At 42.6% G+C, this 21,662-nt stretch overlaps 4 protein-coding genes and 1 long non-coding RNA gene across 7 annotated transcripts in view; 2 read left to right on the plus strand and 3 right to left on the minus strand.

Annotated features, from left to right (window-relative positions):
• Positions 1–317, plus strand: part of LOC135111243 (uncharacterized) — an 88,140-nt gene extending 87,823 nt beyond the window's left edge. For all 3 annotated transcript variants that reach the window (XM_064024407.1, XM_064024409.1, XM_064024408.1), the window contains exon 8: positions 1–317. This exon is cut by the window's left edge and continues 945 nt beyond it. The gene's annotated coding sequence lies outside the window, so the exon portion shown is untranslated.
• The window catches only part of LOC135111244 (DNA-directed RNA polymerases I and III subunit RPAC2-like), a 114,858-nt gene extending 110,905 nt beyond the window's left edge, over positions 1–3,953 (minus strand). Inside the window, exon 1 of the mRNA XM_064024413.1 lies at positions 3,861–3,953. The gene's annotated coding sequence lies outside the window, so the exon portion shown is untranslated. The remainder of the gene's footprint in view (positions 1–3,860) is intronic.
• On the plus strand, positions 3,860–4,609 carry LOC135111246 (uncharacterized). The gene is made up of 2 exons (XR_010273659.1): positions 3,860–3,990; positions 4,370–4,609. It is a non-coding gene; the product is annotated as an uncharacterized LOC135111246 (long non-coding RNA).
• A 904-nt stretch (positions 4,610–5,513) lies between these two features.
• LOC135111245 (early growth response protein 2b-like) lies at positions 5,514–14,617 on the minus strand. Its single transcript, XM_064024414.1, has 5 exons — positions 14,432–14,617; positions 13,160–13,347; positions 11,477–11,638; positions 10,695–10,859; positions 5,514–10,555 (listed from the first exon to the last, which is right to left on the minus strand). Exons 3-5 carry the CDS (start codon positions 11,477–11,479, stop codon positions 10,106–10,108), a joined length of 618 nt encoding a protein of 205 aa, XP_063880484.1. The 5' UTR covers positions 11,480–11,638; positions 13,160–13,347; positions 14,432–14,617; the 3' UTR covers positions 5,514–10,105.
• LOC135111299 (broad-complex core protein isoforms 1/2/3/4/5-like) lies at positions 12,481–18,862 on the minus strand. The gene is made up of 5 exons (XM_064024537.1): positions 18,846–18,862; positions 14,432–14,617; positions 13,484–13,497; positions 13,160–13,347; positions 12,481–12,510 (listed from the first exon to the last, which is right to left on the minus strand). The coding sequence occupies exons 1-5, from the start codon at positions 18,860–18,862 to the stop codon at positions 12,481–12,483; spliced, it is 435 nt and encodes a 144-aa protein (XP_063880607.1).
• Positions 18,863–21,662: the final 2,800 nt, after the last annotated feature.

A 21,662-nucleotide genomic window follows, 5' to 3' on the forward strand; every position in this document is an offset into this window, starting at 1 on the left:
TGCCATGCATACTGCCAAGCATACTTCTCTTCAGGACGCAACGCGGGACTCTCGCCGACACGCCCACGCAGAACTGTCGCAGGTGTTTGAAGCGCGCTGATCTCCGCCGCACCGTGACAGCCCTGCAGGACCATCACTGCTTGCTGGGCGCCAAGCAACATACATAATCCCCTTTGCTCTACTAGTGAAACCCAGTAAACACTGTACACGTCTCTTAGTTCCATAGAGTCACGTGTCCCTGATCCTCGTCACTATCAAGGAGTGACACCGCGGCGGCCCTTCAGGGACACACACACACACACACACACACACACACACACACGTATATATATATATATATATATATATATATATATATATATATATATATATATATATATATATATATATATATATATATATATATATATATATATATATATATATATATATATACGAGTATATATATATATATACTGGTCGTGTCCCTGAGACGGGCGTCGCCGTCCTCCGAATTCCCAGGAGCAGGGCACCGTTACTCAGGGCTCACTGACGGCAGCTTCTCACCTCTCCCGCTCTAGCAGCATAGCTCGGCTCAATATTGTTTCAGTCTTTACAATCGGTGGTGGCGCATTTTATACTGAGCGGTCGGTACATACAGTACACACTATACATACACACTTCGGGCTGGCCTGGCTATGTGGATCCCTCAACAATACTCAGGTGTTACGACTCTGTGAATCACGTCTTGTTCGTTCTTGCCCAGACCAGACAGGTCCGCCTTGTTCCCGAGTCCCAGGCGAGGCGTTGTTTTGTTCAGAGGAGTACAGTGCTTGCAGCAGCCGCCGCCTCCACGCTCAGCATTTACACAGCCTAGTGTTAGGAGAAGGCCACACCCCGTCAGCAGGGGAGGGACCAGGAGGGACGGCATTTACCTGGAATCACATCGTGTACATAAAGTGCCTCATCACTGTCCGTCATGACGTAGGTGAGGGGCACGGCACGGCGCGGTGCGTGCGACCGAGAGGTGTCGCTCAGAGGGACGGCGGCTCCGGCGACGAGGCTAAATGACTCACGTAAGACTGAGACGAGGAGTGGTAACGAGACTGACTGACTCACTGACTGGCGGCGGACGCGTGACTGACAGACGGAGACTCGGCGCGGCGGCCAGTACTTATCCAGTGATAGAGGAGCCGGGAGGAGCTGGCGAGGTAGCGGCGAGGCTGGCTGGCCTGGCGTGTCGGTGGTGCACGCGTCGAGTCCCCACACACCTCTCATTATTTTGTATATGTGCGCGTCTCAGGCTGATTTCCAAGCCAACGTGAAGATATGTATATTTAATAATAAAGAGCCTAAAAGGTAGCCTTCGTGTTAATCATCCTTCACATGTGTCTTGCAGGGGTGGAGATGATGATGGTGGTGGTGGTGGTGGTGGTGGTGGTGGTTCTTCCTAAAACATCTTTCCATACTGTGCACTCACACACACACACACACACACACACACACACACACACACACATACTTGCCATGTCATGCACCCCAGTATTTCCAGGTACCCTTTGAAACACTTCACGTACCTTGGAATGCACCCTGCACCCAGGATGACTATCATTGATTGAGCAATGCACTCTCAGACTGCTGCCACATTGCACTTGTTTACGCAAGAAGCTGAGGCAAAATACACAAAACATTTACATATAGAAAAAAAAAGAAAAAAAAAATTGACAGGGGTGAATACATTGCTGTGGGTGTTTTTATTTCAGGAATTTGGTCCCACTTAACTTGCACGCGCAGGAAAACCGCCTTGTCATGCTTCATTCCCAGAACTGACCGCCACGCATTTGCCGACTCATGCAAACGACTCCTATTAATGTAATCCCAGTTTAGCCACATGCAGGAAGAACTAAATAGCACCATGAGTATACACAAAATATGCGTTCTACATTTTCTCTTCTAAGAAATGACAGTCACGTGTTTCCCAAGTACAGATATATGAACTTTTGATTGTGAATGACAGGGAAATGAAGTAACGGTGATGTGTAAATTGACAGTAGTTAACATTTTTTTTTAGCATGAGAAAATATGAATAAAAGAACTTTCAAACACGAGAAACTTCACGTAAGAAGTTTCCGTGGTGATGACACGGTCTCTATGCTGAAACATTGAAAGGAAATAAAGACGTTTGTCGCTGCACTGAGGCGGAAGTGCGTTTGACTACAATGCAAGATGTCCCGGGTTCGAATCCTGGTTACGGCCGCTATTTTTCTGAGACGATTGCTCGCTCCTAGGTTCGCCCACCCTTAAAATGCGTGTCAATCAGCTATGACTGAAAACGTAAAGGCGGAGCAAGGAACTGGCCATCCTGCTCAATATGCCGAGATCCACGGAGGGTGACGCTACCACCCCTGTAGCAACGCTTACAATCGAGTACGGCACACCTTGATGTTTACGTTACTTTTACTTGCGTACGAAGCTGTGCTGCACAGTAAAGTCCTAAAGCATTGTAATCACTAAGAGAGAGAGAGAGAGAGAGAGAGAGAGAGAGAGAGAGAGAGAGAGAGAGAGAGACGGGTGAGGAATTATTAACAAATCGTTGACGAAGATGTTATCAAGACGAAAGATTCAGCAAGTCGATATCCACACGAGACTATACGAGACCTACTTCTTATCCTTCCCTTAAACTACGTAGAATATGAATGCCGCCTTGTTAATGTGCTATGCTTAGGCTTACATCACGAGATGAATCGACTGGGTGCATCATTATGATCCAACCAGTAATCCTACTGCCGCCTCCCCTAGCATCGTATTCTTGAACGTTCTGTTCTCTCGTCACAATTGTTTTCTAAGGTCACAATGATGATTAGGCGAGTTTTCAAGGATGTTTTTCCCACGGATGATACCGAATGATTGTTAAATTGCCATTAGAGGCATCAAAACACTCTTGAAATAAAAAAAAAATATATATACATATATATTAGAGCTTGTTGAAACTAATCGAGAGAAAGCGAGGGAGTAGCAACAGTAATGGTAATCATTGCTGTAGTAATAATAGTAGTTACTATTCTTGTAGCAGAGAGAGAGAGAGAGAGAGAGAGAGAGAGAGAGAGAGAGAGAGAGAGACAGAGAGAGAGTGTTGTGCCAAGTACTGCACAAATCATCACAGGCCACGCTTACCCGTATAAGAGAGAATGGCTCCATCTTTGCTGCCGTAGAAAACGGATGAGATCTCTTCTTGTAAACTAAAACCCCACAGGGAAAAGCTGTGTGTGTAGCATCTGGACAATGAAGGCCAACCAAAATTCACTGAGACCTTAGTAATCAGTTATGTTTTGTTTTCACACGAATTACTATTATTTTTTTTTCTTCCGAGACAAGTTATTCATGATGGTTATAATGTTTCTCTTTATAGTGGTAATAAGTTACACTGATACTGATGAAAAACAACAATCTTACATGATAGTTAGGAAATTATATATATATATATATATATATATATATATATATATATATATATATATATATATATATATATATCCCAAATACAACCGAAGACGTTGCCACCATTATTACCATTTTGCAAGCCTTCTACAAGTAGTCAACATCTTTTAATACTCGTCACTCTTATTTCTAACAAGTGTCAAGCAGTTAGTGCACGACAATCACCAATTACCAAGAGTTAATAACCTCTGCAGCAGTCTACTACCGCCATTAATCACCACGTGGCAGCAAAATAGACTCAACTGGTTTCGAACGGAGACAGCAACTTACAGGTCCAGTCCACCTCCCATTCTCTCTTTTCTTATTTCTCCACTTCCCACAAGTTTCCCACACACCACAGCCATTGCACAGCACCCTGAGATTTATGTATAAGTTACACTCACCATAAAACTCTAGGAGATGCAGTGAAGAAGAAAAGATGCAGAAAATATCACGAACACTAGACAAGGTGACTCCTACCGTCGCCGCCCGAAGACGATACGGCCCGCCGCCAATCTAGACCCCGCGCAAATGGTGTGACCTTATGTGATGTTTCCATGCAATATTCTTTACGTTATCTATAAATTCTAGGTAATTATCATTTAACAATAATAGATAGGTAAGCTCAGTGGCCCTTCTTTTTTCGTTTTGTTGTTGCTTCCGGCTAGTGCCCCTTACATAATATGAAATAAAGAAAATAATATAAGGGGGAAACTCTGAACAGTTTGACCAAGTACTCACCACCACTCAAGCCTCCGTCTTGCATTGCTGATGTTTGCACACTGCTCTAAATCAATTGTGTCTCAGCTTCTAAATATAATAATTGCATTGCCAGTGTAAGTGTTAAGGGTGAGAATTAATGTTTTAATAACATGGAAATTCTTTCAGACTAATGTCCTAACTCAAATTTCAGTTACACAGGTGTCATGGAGCATCAGGATCCCAACACCTGCCACAAGCGTTCCTTGTACCTCATCATGGAATAATCAGTGAAATCACAGGTTATGGTGGGATGGTATGTTTGTATTTACAAATTAACAATACAACCTTAACACAAAAAATCCAGATTGAATGTATGTTGATCATTTTACAGTCTTAGTTTATAAAAATAGAATGGTCAAACATTATCACAAAATAAATATGATACACAAAATATGGAATGGTTTCCATCCTTACATGTCTTTCCATGAATAAGAATTGATTAACTCTATTGTGTGTGTGTGTGTGTGTGTGTGTGTGTGTGTGTGTGTGTGTGTGTGTGTGTGTGTACAAGCAAACACACACGTTGAGAAGGTTTACAAGGAGGGAACAGTGAGAACGGTCACACAAGAAGTAAACAGTGTGTTACTTCACTTCTCCTCCTTCATGGGCGCCTCATAAACAAATAAATATAGGTAGACCATTCCTGTTTTCACCCTGGCCACCCTGCAAGGATGCCTGGACACTGCTGGGTGCCCACTAACGCTGCTATGATGGTTCACGCCTCACCACCATTCATCAACTTTACACCAGTCCTTGCACAGAATTTTACATGATGTTTAAATGTTACATAAGTGAGAATTACCTCCACTAATGAGCTGATTATCATACATAAAATATAACATTAGCATATATACTACTGTAGTTGCAGCCTTGTAAATAAGAACACTATGAATAACAATGTTTTGATGGTGTAATGCAAGAGTACCTTCATGGATGAGAGATAATGTATATATATGTATTTCTCTCTATTTTGAAAGTCTCCATACATTTTTTGCATATGTCAGCAATTTACCACAATCATATCCAAATACCTCAGCATCAAGGGTTTTGGAATCAGCACCACGCCTTTCACCACACTGGAATGCTACGTCACACATGGACAATACAGTGGCAGGCACAGAAAGGAATGTGATTGGCTGGAAACTCCACATGGTTTTGCATAAGAAGTCATCAATCCTCTTCCTTTTACAGTAACAATGGGAGTAATAAGGGATGCTGAGGACTAAACAGTTCAAAAAGCCATATATGTATATACTATATATGCTCTAAGCCAGTGACATAACAGGCAGTTGTCATTATTACTCTTACACACACACACACACACACACACACACACACACACACACACACACACACACACACACACACACACACACACACACACACACACACACACACACACACACACTAATCCTTAGTTATAAGGCACAATGTCAGTTGTGAATATTGGAGGAGGAGTAGGAAACAGAGGAAGAGGAGGAGGAGGAGGAGGAGATCTACAAGCATGATGGCAGCCACAGGGGTCAAAGTCAGATTTGTAGTCCCTTCAACAAAGCCTCATACACTGTCATCAAGAGGTCCAGATAGGATCACCAGTGTTTTAGCCACACCATCCATACAGACTGATAGCATAATGAGTCTGTCAAGTCAACCACAGCTCTAGTTATTCCTGATGCCACAGCAGTGAAAGAACACGTACAACAGTCCTCTTCATATCATGTTCCCATTTGCTTACTATAAAGCATACTGACACTATGATGAATATAAATAATTTGTACTACTCCATAGAATTTGATTAAGAATATGTCATTAAGGTGCTTCAGTTACTTTACACTTAAATGGATACATAATATAGAAACTAGTACAGGAAATGGCTTAATCTTAAAGTCAACAGTGAGAGCCTGAGTGTCACCTAAGTGAGGCGGTGTTGCTTATGTAGTTAGTGTACAGCGCCTTAACAACACCATCACCACCACTGCCAATGCAATTCTGAGTTTGGTTTAGTTATCTTCAAACTTCTTAATTTCTAAACTTTGAGGAAACTCCAAGATAATTTCACTTCAAAAATACAGTCACTAAATTTTTACCATACATAGCTTTCCTTTTCCTTTATTCATTATTTAACATAATGCTTTTTTTTTTTACTTTTAATTATTTAACCATAATTTCTGGTCTCTTTTAGCAAACACCCAATGCTATTGTCAACTCATGTGGTAATTAAGTGACTGAATTTGTTGTCTCTTACACAAACTACTGATTTCATTAAAGTTTTTGGTCACTATTAAGTCATGCATTCATACTGTTTGAAAATATCTTCTTGAAATTTCCAAGTTTGTTAATTACACATACATACTCTGATGAAATACCTGTCACAAACAAAATTGTCATTGTAAATTAATTCCTGTACACCTGGACAAAACTTTCACATAACAGCACTACAATTTTCTTTATCAACTGTCTCATTTAAGTTTGTTTTTCTTCATCATTTCTTGGTTATTATAGATAATGAAACACAACCCAGGCAGGTGGACACAATAAATACAATAAAATATTCTTTTCCAGACACACACCTGTAGTGCTAGTTTGAAATTCACTCCTTTACAACTGAACAGTATTATAATAGTAGAGTAATTTTCTTATCAAAATATAATCACTGCTATCTATGTTTAGTAATAAATGATGAGATGAATGTCTGCATGATATGAGTAATGGTACAGTGAGTACATGTGACGTGTTCCTAACATTACGTACGTACATTGAGTGAATAATGATTTGACATTATGTGCACTATTATGTCTCAACACTATAATACAAACACTGTATGTGTGGTTAACATAATTACCATCACCAATTGAATATTTGTACACATTTAACTTTTTTCTTTGAAAACAGAGAACAGATATATGCAAGGCAGCTACACTCTCTTGCAAGACGGAGGAAGACAGGGTGGAATTGTAGCTGAAAGACAATTTAGCAAGGCAGTTTTGGGGATGAAAATAGCTCTTCATGCTTTAATAAGTCCTAATTTTCATGATTTCTAAATCAAATCAAATTGGATTCTCTCAACACTTATGAAGAATCATAAGTGGAAGATTTTGTTATAAAACAAAATCTTCCATTTTTCTTTGTTTGGGGTTCAGTGAACATTGTTAATTTGAAGTGTTCAGCAAAATAATATTGTGCTAAATAATACAAATAAAATATTATTTACAATATGATCTTGTAGAAGTTACAGAACTAAACCAACTCTCTCTTCAGATCATTATCGAGCATATTTCTCAAGAATTGCTAAGTATCCCTTTTTTCAACTTTATCAACAAACTTAATGTACAATATTGATCTCATTTAATAGTATCGATTACTTATCAACATTTATTTACCTATGAAGCAAAATATATGAGCTTATTCACAATTATCATATTGTATGATATTATTTTGTTTCAGCTATTTTTGAAGTTTCAAATACATTTCTTTTAAGTTATTAGAATTTCTAATTTGCAGTACAATATAGTGAACATGATGCACATTCTCCCGCCTTCACAATAAGCTATTAAAGTATCCATTGGCCTTTTAATTTTGTTCCAAGCTATAAAATTCATTGCTAGTAAGTATTATTTACATTTTTATGTTTTACTCTGTCCTTATACACCTTTATTTCTAGACCAATAATATCTTCTCCATTAATATTCATAGCATATCCTTTTCTTTTACCAGTTCCAGGATAACCAGTCATCCAAAATATTTGCAAGTTTCAGACAGACCACAACTGCTGGACCAGCGGCAAACACAGCCCCAGATGTATTTCCTCCCTGAGGGACACTCACAACTCAAGGAGCCAACAACATTTCTTCCATCTAACCACTCTTCTCCCTGCCACTACTAGGGTGTGGCCATGCAGGAGTGAGAAAGCAAGCAAGAGAGAGAGTGAGCATTTTCATATATACAATAAAATTGTATATTTTAGGAATCATTAAATAGTTGTAGCAAATTGCAGGCATATGTAAAATGCATTATAAAACATTATAGAAATTCTTTAAATCTAACCCATCACAGTTCCTTTACCTTTCATTTTATGGAGTATCAAAATGTATGCTTGAGTTCTGCAATAACTACATCTCATATTAACTAAAATAGCTGATTTTGTGTCATATAAGTTGACTGATTAATTTATTGAGAGCTTAATCTTGGTGCCACAACATCAAGGTTACATGGTGCTAGTGTGTAAGATGAGCTTTGGTATAAAACCTCTCCCACTGCTTGTCTCACTGGCACGCCCCCTCTTGCCTCATATCACTCTGAGCGCAGTCATACAAACCCTGTGGGAAGCTCCATCTCTCTTGCTCCTGTATTCTGACTTTCAGTGCAGCTGCAGCCTCACAATTTCTCTGGAGAATACTTGATCAACCTTAGTTACAATGAAATGGAGTGAGTTACTTAATGTGTACCAACCTCTCCTAAACAGACAGAACCTGTGAATGAATGTGTTTATGTACGAACTTATATATCTAAAGAGAAATAACATATGATTGTGGAGATTGTCTTCTGCATTTATGGGGAGAAAACCAGACTAGTCACACCAATCGATCTTCTTGTTGGCATTTCTAAGTCAACTGTCATGGCCTGGGGTGACGCAACAACCACAAGAACCACCCTCACTTTATCCAAGCAGCCCAAAATTACAGAGGATCCTTGACTAAGTGGCTTCTGCTTTCTAGGATGAGATACTGTGATGATACAGTAGTACAGTTATAATGTTTACTTCATCACCATATACATGAAATGGCAATGAACCAAGAAACATAGTGGGGAGTATAATGAAGCTGAATCTCCAAAAACAAGACCATTTACTCATCACTGGGTTCATAACAGAGAGAGAGAGAGAGAGAGAGAGAGAGAGAGAGAGAGAGAGAGAGAGAGAGAGAGAGAGAGAGAGAGAGAGAGAGAGAGAGAGAGGAGAGAGAGAGAGAGAGAGAGAGAGAGAGAGAGAGAGAGAGAGAGAGAGAGAGAGAGAGAGAGAGAGAGAGAGAGAGAGAGAGAGAGAGAGAGAGAGAGAGAGAGAGAGAGAGAGAGAGAGAGAGAGAGGAATGTAGAGTAATTACTTCCAAAAATCAGATATGTGTAACAACAATCAGATCTACATGCTGGAGTGAACTAATTGACAACAATGAAGTGCAAGCCTGAGTGTGCTTGATGTAGTTGGTCCACAATGCAGACTACAGATGCAAGTGATCCTGTGGACCTTAGCCAAACATCCCACACTTTGTGACCTCAGCACACAATGCTCTCTGTGTGAACTACATGACCTTAAAATTCACTGCTTATATCAAGTGTTTTCTATAGTACAATCTTTTTAATGGTATAAGTGTAAGTAATGTTACACAGCAAGCCTGCATATATCAAGGATCCTCAGTATATTCATTATTGCATCAAAAATATCAAATTACTTTTCTCCTACAAGTCTTCAGCAGCGAAGCCTGATAACCCTAGTAGCCCAAAGTGTTACTATACCAGTGCAGGTAAGTTACAGTATTGCAAATCATTCCAAGTAATGTTGATTTGGTTATGGCACATTGGTTGATCTAAAATGTGAACTAATTACAAACTGGGTTTTACACCAGGAATTATACGATATATAAGTATATATTTTCTTACTTTGTCATTTTATATATTTTCAAAGGAATTAACTCAGTAAGCCTACCAAAGAGACTGACTCCATAAGGAGGCAAACTGGTCCTTACAACTCCTCTGACATTAGTTAACATGAAGAGCAACATATCAATACAACACTAGTTAATGGGTCTAAGGATACACTCTCCAATGCTGGTGACACCCAGCATGTGAGGCATGTAGTTCTCACTCTGAGGTACCAGCATGGATGGCACCTGCGTCATGGCCTGCTGGTACTGGGCGTGGGCCTGGGGATTCTTTGGGGGCCTGCCTCTGGCCGCTTGGCAGGGGGCATCAATCCAGGCTCAGGTCCACTGCTGCCAGACTTGGAGGTCAAGATCTGTGAGGCTGCTGCTCCCACCACCCCACCAGCCTGGCCTTCTGACTCACCCTCACCACCAGCCTCATCAGGGCTGTAGATCTGCTTCCGAATTTTACTCAACTTGTCCTCAGCGTCATGCCTTCGCAGGTGGTCCTTCAGCTTGTCTCCTCGAGAGAAGTCCTTGCCACAGATGCGACACATGAAGGGCTTCTCCCCAGTGTGCATGCGGCGGTGGCGCTTCAGGTGAGAGGCTCGGGCAAAGTTCATCTGGCAAAACTCACATTCAAATGGTCGTTCCCCAGTGTGCAGGCGGATGTGGTCCCGCAGCCCTGACTGGCTCTTGAACTCCTGCAAACAATAACAAAACCTTAGCTGCCAAGTCTGCAGCAGATGACTGGTATGGCACTGAGCTGCCAGTCCATAAAGAAAAGGTAAAAAAGGATCATCCAAAATTAGAGGATAAGTGTCTTGAAATCTGCCTCCTCACCTTTTTACACAATGGGCAAGGCATTGATGCACTCTGGATGGCTTGCTGGAGGTAAAAGTTCAAGTCTATTCTCCCGTCACTGGACACGTCAGCTGTAGCTTCTGCTGTCTCTGCTGGTTCTTCCTTCACAGTGAGTTCATGTTTGATGGCATCCGCATGTTCACTCTGAAGGAGATATGATTTATCATCTTTCAGGAATTGGTTCTCAAATAGAATGGTAGATGAATGGAACAAATTCAGTAATCAGGTTGTTGTTATTGTTGTTAGTGTTGAGTTATTAGGTAGCTTTAAAAGAAGACTAGACAAATTCATGGATGGGGATGACAGCTGTAAATAATTAGACATGTTTCATAGAGCAATAGCCACTTGTAGGCCTGATGGCTTCTAGCAGCTCCCCTTATTATGTTCTTCTCATGTTCTTATAGCAAGAGCAAAAGTTGGAATAAAATAAAAAGCAATAGTAAATAAACATTCACATATGAGATCATTTCAGTGTGATATGAGTAAAAAATGCTCAGAGACTGCATATTCACATCCATGACTACTGTAATGGCATGGTTGTTAATGATACCATTGCATTTTCTGGAGATGTCTCTAACTTAGAGACCTAATAATTAGTCAGCAGCTATATAAATTATATTATTTCTGACATTGTATTCAATGAAACTAATAATGAATAGTAGATTTAAGAAATTCAGCATATATACATAAATTAACACAGTCTGGTATATGATCACAAGAGCAAGAAAATATAAATCATGTACTATGAAAAATGTAATCACCATTTCCTCTTCCTCCTCCTCTTCATCCTCTTCCTCTGCTTCATCTTCTTCATTCTCATTGTTGTTATTCCCATTGATGAACTGCTGAGTGTTGAGGTCATCTCCTGCCTCACTGCCAGAGGTGGAGGAGCTGGCATCTGACTTGCTTGGGGAGTCGACCAGCTGTGAACACAAGTACTCATCAAAGACTGCAATATCACCACCCCTCCATCCCATCCTCCTTGTCCCACACATTCTGAAAACTTTGTAAGCTATATCAACAGAATTTTTCTGATCATATGCATGTACAGGGAGTCCTCAAATTACAATGGAGTTCCATTCCTACACATCATAAACCAATTTTTGAACAAGCCTGAGTAAGCACCTAAAGTATGTCAGTCACTTATGCTAATGCTAATGCTAATGCTAATGCTAATGCTAATGCTAATAAATCACTGCCAGCGTCATAACCACAAAACAGTGGATGCTGAAACTGTAATAAACCCTGGACTCCCTGTATTCATTTGTAATTTCATCAAGTACCACAAACCGGAGCAGAGAGCAAACATCATATTCTGCGTCACACTTGGCTCTATCACAAACCTAAGCCCATACCAGACCATATATTCATGACCTTTCAAGTGCATAAGAAGTAAGAAGCATATATCAAGTGATCAAAATCAAAGGAAAGTACAGAATGGAAAGGGTGTGAGAGTTACCATACCTTAGTTTAATCCTCTGTAAGCATGAAAGCATGAACAGAGGCATGAGAGAGATTTGTAAATGATAAATGAATGGTAAGGTTCCTAGGATGTAGGGATGCAAAAAGAAACATCATTGAAAAATATAGATAAGGACTGAGTATGATTCAAGGAGTTAAGGGTGAAAGATGCAGGTGCTTGCTGCGAATATAGTATGCACTGTTAGGGTAATGAAAGTGCCTATGAATTCTGGCACATTCAGCAAAGGTACGGGAAAAGAATGATGGCCTCCTAGAGACAGTGTGAGGATGTGGATATACAAGACTACAGCAGACTGGTGTACTCATAAGGCTTCTATATAAGATGAGAGATCAAAGTGATAGAAAGTTTAAGATATGAGAGAAATGAGAGATGAGTACAGTGAATACTTTAATGACTGTAATTTCAATGATATTTGGAAAGACCTCTCCTTAAACACACACACACACACACACACACACACACACACACACACACACACACACACACACACAGATGAATAAATAAACTGCTTATAGATCACAGGTACAATTTGCTTAAGAAGTTGATGTATGACTTTCAACAAACCAAAGATCATGAAGGCAACAAGCAAGCAAACCACAAAGTAGGTCAGCAAACTGTTAGGAAACATGACCATATCATTAGCCTGGCCCAGATACGACCCAATTATCAAAGTTCCACCCACATGCAAGTGTGATCATTGAGAATTTGTCTCCTTCTACTGTGGACACACATGGTTTTAATAGTGTGTGTATTTACCTCACTGTACTGTCTCCATATCTATATTTGTCCAATTTCCCTTCAAATGTGTCTGCTCTACAATCCAATCCCCTGTTCATCAAGTACACTGCTTCAACTACCCTAAAATCCTGTCCCATATCCCTCTAATATACTCTTTCACCTATCGTAAAATTCTGTCCATATTTCAACAGCTCCAACTCTAACACAGTGGCACTTCACCTACCCTGTCTCCCTCCTCCAGGCCCAGCACATGAAGATGCTTGGCAGTCCTCAAGAAGGAGGCAATGTGCTGTTGGTGCACATCCACCTGGCCTCTGTAGATGAAGGACACCAGGTACAGCACATCCTGAACAGGCACCTCCGGCAGTAGTAGAGGAGCATCAGTATCTGGGCATGCCGACAGCACCACAGCTGAGCACAGAGGTGAGAGAAGTAAGTCAGATCAGTGTGACAGTAGAGGGGTCAGTTTAAGCATTCCAGTGCCTCTACTTCTCTTTGATAAAATATTGTATTTCTGAAGCATCAGGACATCAGTGTCTGGGCACACTGACAGCACCACAGCTGAGGACAGAGGTGGGAGAAGCAAGGAAGATCAGTATGATAGTATGGAGGTCAGCTGCAGCATTCCAGTATCTTTATTCCTCCTTTGATAAAACATTGTATTTCTGAAGTGTGAACCCCCTTAAGAGAAATAAGATTTTAATAGAAATAATTATATAAAATAGACACTGCCCTGAAAGAATTATTTCAATCAGATATGTAATTATTCATACTGTATATATCAGATTCTGTCAGCTGGGTTTATAATAACACCCACCAAGGAGATGAAACTTCAATAGTCTTTCATGGCACAATGTTTGAATTATGTTTTGTATTTCTTGTCTGAGCCACCCTGTAGGCTGCAAAAAATCCACTTACATCATATATATAGAATCTTTAAAAATCTCTCTCTCTCTCTCTCTCCTCTCTCATCTCTCTCTCTCTCTCTCTCCTCTCTCTCTCTCTCTCTCTCTCTCTCCTCTCCACTCTCTCTCTCTCTTCTCTCTCTCTCTCTCTCTCTCTCCTCAAAATAAATAGAAGTAAAATAGTAAGAAACATATTGGTATCAATTAAATTATAAAAATAAATAAATAAAAACAAGCACATTAGCTACACCAAGGTATTAAAAATAAGATGTCAGTCAAAACAAGCACATTAGTTACACCCAAGGTATTAAAATAAAGACAGTCAAACTCCAGCGCAAATACACGTATGAATCTAAGCACAAATAAAAACTATGGAAGCATACAGGAATAGTGGGATGAAGGGAGGAATTGCCAAGCAGTCCTTGTACGAGTGGCGGAGACCAGTTGAGTGGGTACACAAAAATAAATAAATCAAATAAATAAATAAAATAAATAAATAAATAATCATAAAAAAAAAAGAATAGTGGGTAGGAAGGACGAATAAACAAGCAGTCCCCGAGTGGCGGCTGGGAACGGCTGGGTACAGATACCTAGGTAGGGCGAGCAGAGGGAAAGCCACTGCGCGGTGGGCCCTCACGATGCCCCCGTCACACACCAGCGACACATCGGTGTACGCCCGTCCGTGGTGCAGCTCTGACAGCATGCTGGTGAAGGAGGTGGGTGTGTGAGTGCCATCGTAGGTGGAGCTGCGTGTCTGGTACCCGACTCCCCCCATTCTGCAAATTACAAATGAAGATGAAATGTAGAGAATCGTGCATTTTGTTAATATATTTTTTTAAGTAAGTGAGGGTTCTGGTCAAGCCCAACAACATAAAAGTATAAAAAATACCCCACTGAGGTTACCAGTTCCTGAAGAGAACAGCCAAAGACCGCGTTATGAACGCAAATTAATATAAGCCTAGTCTCGTGGAGTGAAGCATGATTCCAACTCGCACGACCAAAAACGAGCCGCACTCTTACGTAAATGCACTTCAACTCTACAGCACGTGGCTATGTTCAAATTCATAAACAAGTCTTATCAAGATGAATATACAACTTCAAAAGCGACACATCTAATTAAATGTCCAAATAAACGATGGCGGTGTTTTGATTTTTTTTTTTTCATTCGTGCTGTGGTGGGTTCTCAATAAAAAAAAACAAGAAAAAAAAAAGTTGAAGTCGTATTTCTTTTAGTCTGAGAGATAAATAGTACACCCCAAAAGTAGCTGGAATTGAAACGTGTAATTCTACGATGCATCAAAGTGTTCAAAATGATCACCAACGCACGAACGGCCCACCAGCAGGAACGCCTCGCCGCTGGCTGGCTGACTTCAGGTCGCAGGGGACAGGATGCATGAGCGCGCAAACTTCAGTATGGAAAAACAAAAAGCACAGCAATTTCTTAGGTACAGTCTGACGTCATCCCTCAAACGGGAACTACCAAGACAGCTTGAGATGAGGCACAAAGCACAGAGAAGGACAGAGGGTGGGTGGCGGCGACGGCCCCAGCACTCCCTGGCCTGGGTACAGCAGAGCGCGGGGCTACACAAGGGGATGAAGGGAGGCGGGGGTAGCGCGCCCGCCCCGCCCGCCCCGGGGGTATGGGAGGGACGGGACGGGAGGGAGCACCACACAATTTGGCCGATGAAGGGGGGGATGGGGGGAGAAAGTGCGGCGGGTAGAGGGTGGAGTGAGATAGAAGGGAGGAAGGGAGGAGAATGGACAAGCGCCAGCCGGTCCGTTCTCGTACACGCCTGTAGAGAGAAAATAGTTCACGTGGGTCAACTTCTGCCGACGATTGTGTTATGAAGGAATCGCGGAGTTAGTCAGTGGGGTGTTGGGCTCCCTAAATGGCGGGGTGCTACAGGGCGGGGGTCTGTTGCCGCCGCGCCAGCACCCCACGTCGTCACTCCCTCCCCCACTACCCTCTCCCTCCATCGTCCTCCCCTCCCGCCCGTCCACCGCCAACCCTCAATCCTCGCCCCACAGGCCAGGCTAACACGCATGTCTTCCCGCCCCCAGCACCACCTACGACAAACGCAGTATTCTCCCCCACCAACAGCAGCACTACGGTTTGCTCAATACGCTTCCACTTCGTACCCCTCTCTCATCTACATCTCATTCTTCTTTGCTTTTACTTTTCATTCCCTCTGCAGTAACCGAAGGAGAGAGTGAGACAAAAAAAAATAATAAATAACACTCAAAAGACTTATCCATCCCTTGTACTCGCTATCCCCAGGCCTGGTCACACTCCTCTCCTGCTTCCCTCCCTCCTCGCCCTACCGCCAGCACCACATTAACCCAGGCGCCCCCTCGCCCCCTCGCCCAGCCGTCCTCACCCCACTTTACCCTTGTTTTCACTGTTAGTTGGACATGAGGGGGATTCTTCTATGCGGGGCCGCAACTGTCACCCTCCTACCCGCAACACACACAACGACATCTAACGAGCTCAAAAAGGGGGAACAAGGCACGAAGATAACGATGATGACGATGATGATGGTGATGAAAATACCAACATTCTAGTACTATTGCATGTAAATCCTTATAGAAACGATAGCAAAAGTACTACAGCCACCACAACGGACGCTACGATGCTGTAAAGATCCCTTGGTATTATTCTGAAACAGTTCTGCGCCGCACTTCCACTACTTTCAAAAGGCTCTAGTAGCTGAAGTTACAGTTAAAGTTGTTCTTTTTTTACGGTTATAGTGACAGATTAGCAAGATTTCTACATAATTAACAGGAGAAATGCATTTAAAAACCCGACTGATCAGCTACGGTCTTTGGAAACCGTCGTGGTGGGAGCAAAGCGTTTCAGAGTAAGAACAGGAGGAGGAGGAGGAGGAGGAGGAGGGCCATCTTTTCTCAGTCACCAGTCACAGCAACACGCAAGCCTTATCCTCGGCTCTTACTTATCAAGCTCACACGAGACACTGATAAGCCTAGGGTAACACTGGGGACTTTGAGCTACGAGGTGACGAAGGCTCTCATGTAGTAAAGTTCAGAGCAAGTACAGTCTCTCTCTCTCTCTCTCTCTCTCTCTCTCTCTCTCTCTCTCTCTCTCTCTCTCTCTCTCTCTCTCTCTCTCTCTCTCTCTCTGTCTGTCTGTCTGTCTGTCTGTGTGTGTGTGTGTGTGTGTGTGTGTGTGTGTGTGTGTGTGTGTGTGTGTGTGTGTGTGTGTGTGTGTGTGTGTGTAGGTAATTTTCATTTGTATTTCATCAACGTATTCTCAGACAACTGTAGCATTGGTTTTCACAATGTTGCCGGCACAACTCAGCCAGTTAGTCTCCCAGTGGCTTATCCAACCTGCTCTCGGTTATTTAAGATTCACCAGGATATCCGTGGCGCGTCGCTCCCTGTACGTTTAAGGTAACTATGACATCGCTCCCAAGACCTTATTCTGAAACACTTCTGCGCCGCATTTTAACTACATTCAAAAGGCTCTAGTTGAGGTAACACGTGTTTCTAAGGGTATTTTTACGGTTCTACTCACTGGTTAACAAGATTTGTACATTATGAACAGGAGAAACACTATTGAGAACCCAGCTAATGATCTCTGTGGCCTTTGAAAATAGTCATGGTGATCGTGAAAGCAAAGCGTTTCTTGATACAGGCTAGTGCTCACTATTACATCAACATCTTTCGCTCTCCGATATAGTTACTCATTTGGGATGAATTGCTTCCATAGTGTCACTTTTCCTGTCGTTTTTCATCTCAAATCACCGTGCATCATTTACTGTTCGCAGGTATTCAATTTCCATTTTCTCGATCTTGCATTACAATCCTTCGCCTTACATCTGTGAAAAGTGAACCCAACTATCGTCCTTACAAGCTGAAATTCAACGAAATGTAGTGAGAACGAGTAACGTACTTGTTTATTGTTTTCGTCAACACCAACTACAGGAAGCGGCGTGACTGTAGCCTTCTGAGGGACTGATGTCACTGATGCCCAGTACAGGAGACTCGTAGTAAAGCACTAACTGCACCCATGGTGTGAGTATACATATATACATACAAACATTTGTTCATACATACATAAGCACGCACATGCATACTTCCGTCACGGAGGTAAATGAGATGACGTATGTGGACACGTACAGTGAAGGGAGTAATGGAAGGAATGTCATTAATGTTATTATATTATCACTAACTTCACAGGTAGCAGCAGCAGCAGTAGTAGTAGTAGTAGTAGTAGTAGTAGTAGTAGTAGTAGTAGTAGTAGTAGTAGTAGTAGTAGTGAGAAAATGTAAGATGTTGCAATAATAGTGATGGTGGTAGTAGCATCAGTAATAATAAAAGCACAACAGTGACAGCAACAGCAACAGCAATAGTGACAGCAACAACAGCAGCAGCAGCAGCAGCAGGGGCGCGGGCCGTCCGTCAAGCGGCCTCGAGCCTCCAGCGTGACGCGTTGCGGACACCTGATTTCCGGCGGTGACGACGACAACGAGCTGGTGGCGGACTCCCTCTCTTTCTCTCCCTCTCTCTTTATCTCTCTCTGAAACTTAACACACACACACACACACACACACACACACACACACACACACAGAAAAGAACCACCACATCGCGCCTCCCCTTCCCTTCAACGACTCACTCGTCCGCCAGTCCGTCCCTCCGTCCCACCTCTTCCCTTCCCTTCCCTCACCATTCTTCATCCCTCGCCACTCCTCCCTCTCCCTCTCTCTCTCTCTCTCTCTCTCTCTCTCTCTCTCTCTCTCTCTCTCTCTCTTCACCTCGCGACACTACCTCTCCTCTCCTGCAGCCGCCTCAGTCTCAACCTTCCTTCCTTACCTGCTCCTCCTCCTCCTACCTCATCCCTCTCATTACATCCACTCCTCCCTCACCACCACCACCACCACCACCTCGCCCTTCTCGTCCTTCTCCCTCTCATCCAAGTGCTCTATTCCTTTGTCCTCCCTCTCTCCTCACCTGTGTCCTGCCCCCTCACCCTCCCTTCTTTACCTGGGTTCTGGCCCCATCCTCTACCCCTTCCGCGCCCCCCATCATTATCTGGTCTTCCGGAAACCCCGCCACATTCCCCCCTCGACTTTCAACTTTCCGGGGAGGAGCGATTGGGGAACGGCAGGTGGTGTGTGCGAGGGGAAGGGGAGACAGAGGAAGGGAAGGGGAGAGAGGAAGGGGATTATGATACGCAGAGGACGAAAGGTGGGTGGGAGGGGGGAATGTGATGGGAGTGGAGACGAGGATGGCGAGCTGAGGACGAAAGTGGCGATGGAGATGCGAAGGATGAGGAGGAGGAGAATGAAGAGGAACAGGAAGAGGAGGAGTTGTGAGACTCAAATGAATCTGTGACACAAAGAAATGGTAAGGAAACTTCACAAGGTCTACCGTTCCCCAACCTGACGAAAGGAGGAGGAAGAGGAGGAGAAGAAGGAGGAGGAGGAGAAGACAGACAAGTAACGAGGGGATGGGGGTGAGGGAGGGATGACACAACCAACAATACACACTTGTTGTTGTTCCTCCCCATCCTCTAAACACACCCACACACACGGACACACACACTACACAATACATCAATTAACAGTAACAGTATAATATGGCGGTGGTAATTCACATCCTTCTATAAGTAATGGATGATAAAATTATCGACAGGTGAAACAAGAAAAAAGTTTTCACGTGTGTGTGTGTGTGTGTGTGTGTGTGTGTGTGTGTGTGTGTGTGTGTGTGTGTGTGTGAGTGATAAATGTTTTGCTTTCCGTCTCATTCACACAAGTTGAACGAAAAACTGAAGTCAATTTCAGGTTTGTACCAAGTGGAAAGTTTTATTATTTCAGTATTTCAATGAGAGAGAGAGAGAGAGAGAGAGAGAGAGAGAGAGAGAGAGAGAGAGAGAGAGAGAGAGAGAGAGAGAGAGAGAGAGAGAGAGAGAGAGAGAGAGAGAGAGAGAGAGAAGGGGGGATTTATCTATTTTATACACCTGCCGCCTGAACACACACACACACACACACACACACACACACACACACACACATACTTACATAGGAGCAATTACTTAAGGCGGAAAACTACAATCGTCCAACTAAAATTAATAGAACTACTACTACTACTACTACTACTACTACTACTACTACTACCACCACCACCATTACTACTAATACTGTTGCTAGTGTTATCTGCGAACTTGCAACACCTCATGCATAACACCTTAACACCAGCACTAGCACCACCGCCACAAACATCACCGTCACCACTAACAACATAACCGCCGCCAACACACACACACACACACACACACACACACACACACACACACACACACACACACACACACACACACAAATTTTAAAGCTTGAGATAGTGTTTAGGCTTGCCTGATTGAGAGAGAGAGAGAGAGAGAGAGAGAGAGAGAGAGAGAGAGAGAGAGAGAGAGACTAGAGGGAACGTGATGGGTACGTGTGGGGGACTGGAAGAGGTGGGGGGTAGGGGGAAGGGAGGCGTAACGACTGAGGGGGAGAGGGTGGGAGGGAGGAAGGGTACATCTGAGGTACTGAAAGGGAGGGAAGAAGGGAGGGAGCAAGGGAGGGTACATCCAAGGCACTGAAAGGAATGGAGGGAGGAAGGGAGCATGAAAAATGGGAAGGAAGGGAGGGGAGGATGAAGGGAGCATGAGGCAATAAAGGGAGGAAGGAATAAGGGAAGGGAGGAATAAAGAAGGGAGAAGGAAGGAAATTTTTGAAGAGAAAGGAGGAAAAGGAATTGTGAGAGAGAGAGAGAGAGAGAGAGAGAGAGAGAGAGAGAGAGAGAGAGAGAGAGAGAGAGAGAGAGAGAGAGAGAGAGAGAGAGAAACAATTATTAGGTTGAGACATTTTTCCTTGAATTAAGTGCCGTCCGAGACACAATTGCTATGGTTGTTACTGTTCTTTTTGTTGTTGTTGTAGCGAAGCAGTAAGGTCTCGATGTCGCTACAAACATAATTACATCTATGAATATCAACAGTAGTAGTAGTAGTAGTAGTAGTAGTAGTAGTAGTAGTAGTAGTAGTAGTAGTAGTACAGATGGCAGCAGTTGCAGTAGTAGTAGTTGTTGTTATTGTAACCTCGAATAAATATATACAGGAGGAGGAAAATTATTTGTAACACGAACCCACTGACCTAACTGGTGAGAGAGAGAGAGAGAGAGAGAGAGAGAGAGAGAGAGAGAGAGAGAGAGAGAGAGAGAGGAGAGAGAGAGAGAGAGAGAGACGAGCGTTGCAATATTTAAATAGCTCACAGGAATAACTGTGACGACTTAACTGAAGTATTACGGAAAACCAATCAACATCACTGGAAACATGAACATCGGGATGCGCCACCTCAAGGTCACATTCTCCCTGCAGCGTCAAGCGATATAATAAAAGCAAATAAGATAACGTTTCGATCAAAATGAGAATAAATGACGTTTAAATATGGGTGATTAAAATTGTCAAGGGTGTTTTCGTGATTTCAGTGCTAAAAAAAAAAAAAAAATAGAAGAGAGGAAGAAAAGAGTGGAACAAATGAATGTGTTGAATTTTCGTGACTCTAATACAGTAAAAGAAAATACGAAAAATAAATTGACATTATAGTGGAAGTCGTTATGATTTTTCAATGGGGATTTCATGATTCTTGTGATAGTTTCAAAAGGAGGAAAAAAAAAAGAAAAGAAAAGAAACGGATTCCGCACAATCAACGGGAAATGGAAAGCTCGTCTCGTTATAACAAACATGACACTTGATAATAACGGTCCTTACTAGAGAGAGAGAGAGAGAGAGAGAGAGAGAGAGAGAGAGAGAGAGAGAGA

Source organism: Scylla paramamosain, chromosome 21 (assembly GCF_035594125.1).
Source record: "Scylla paramamosain isolate STU-SP2022 chromosome 21, ASM3559412v1, whole genome shotgun sequence".
Lineage (NCBI taxonomy): Eukaryota > Metazoa > Arthropoda > Malacostraca > Decapoda > Portunidae > Scylla > Scylla paramamosain.

Bases quoted from the DNA above. Each gene is read 5' to 3' on its own strand.
- LOC135111245 (XM_064024414.1), bottom strand. The intron at 10,556-10,694 runs GTGAGGAGGCAG...TATTGTTTGCAG, and splicing joins CTTGCCCATTGTGTAAAAAG to GAGTTCAAGAGCCAGTCAGG.
- LOC135111299 (XM_064024537.1), bottom strand. The intron at 12,511-13,159 runs GTAGGTGAAGTG...CATCTTATATAG, and splicing joins GCCTGGAGGAGGGAGACAGG to AAGCCTTATGAGTACACCAG.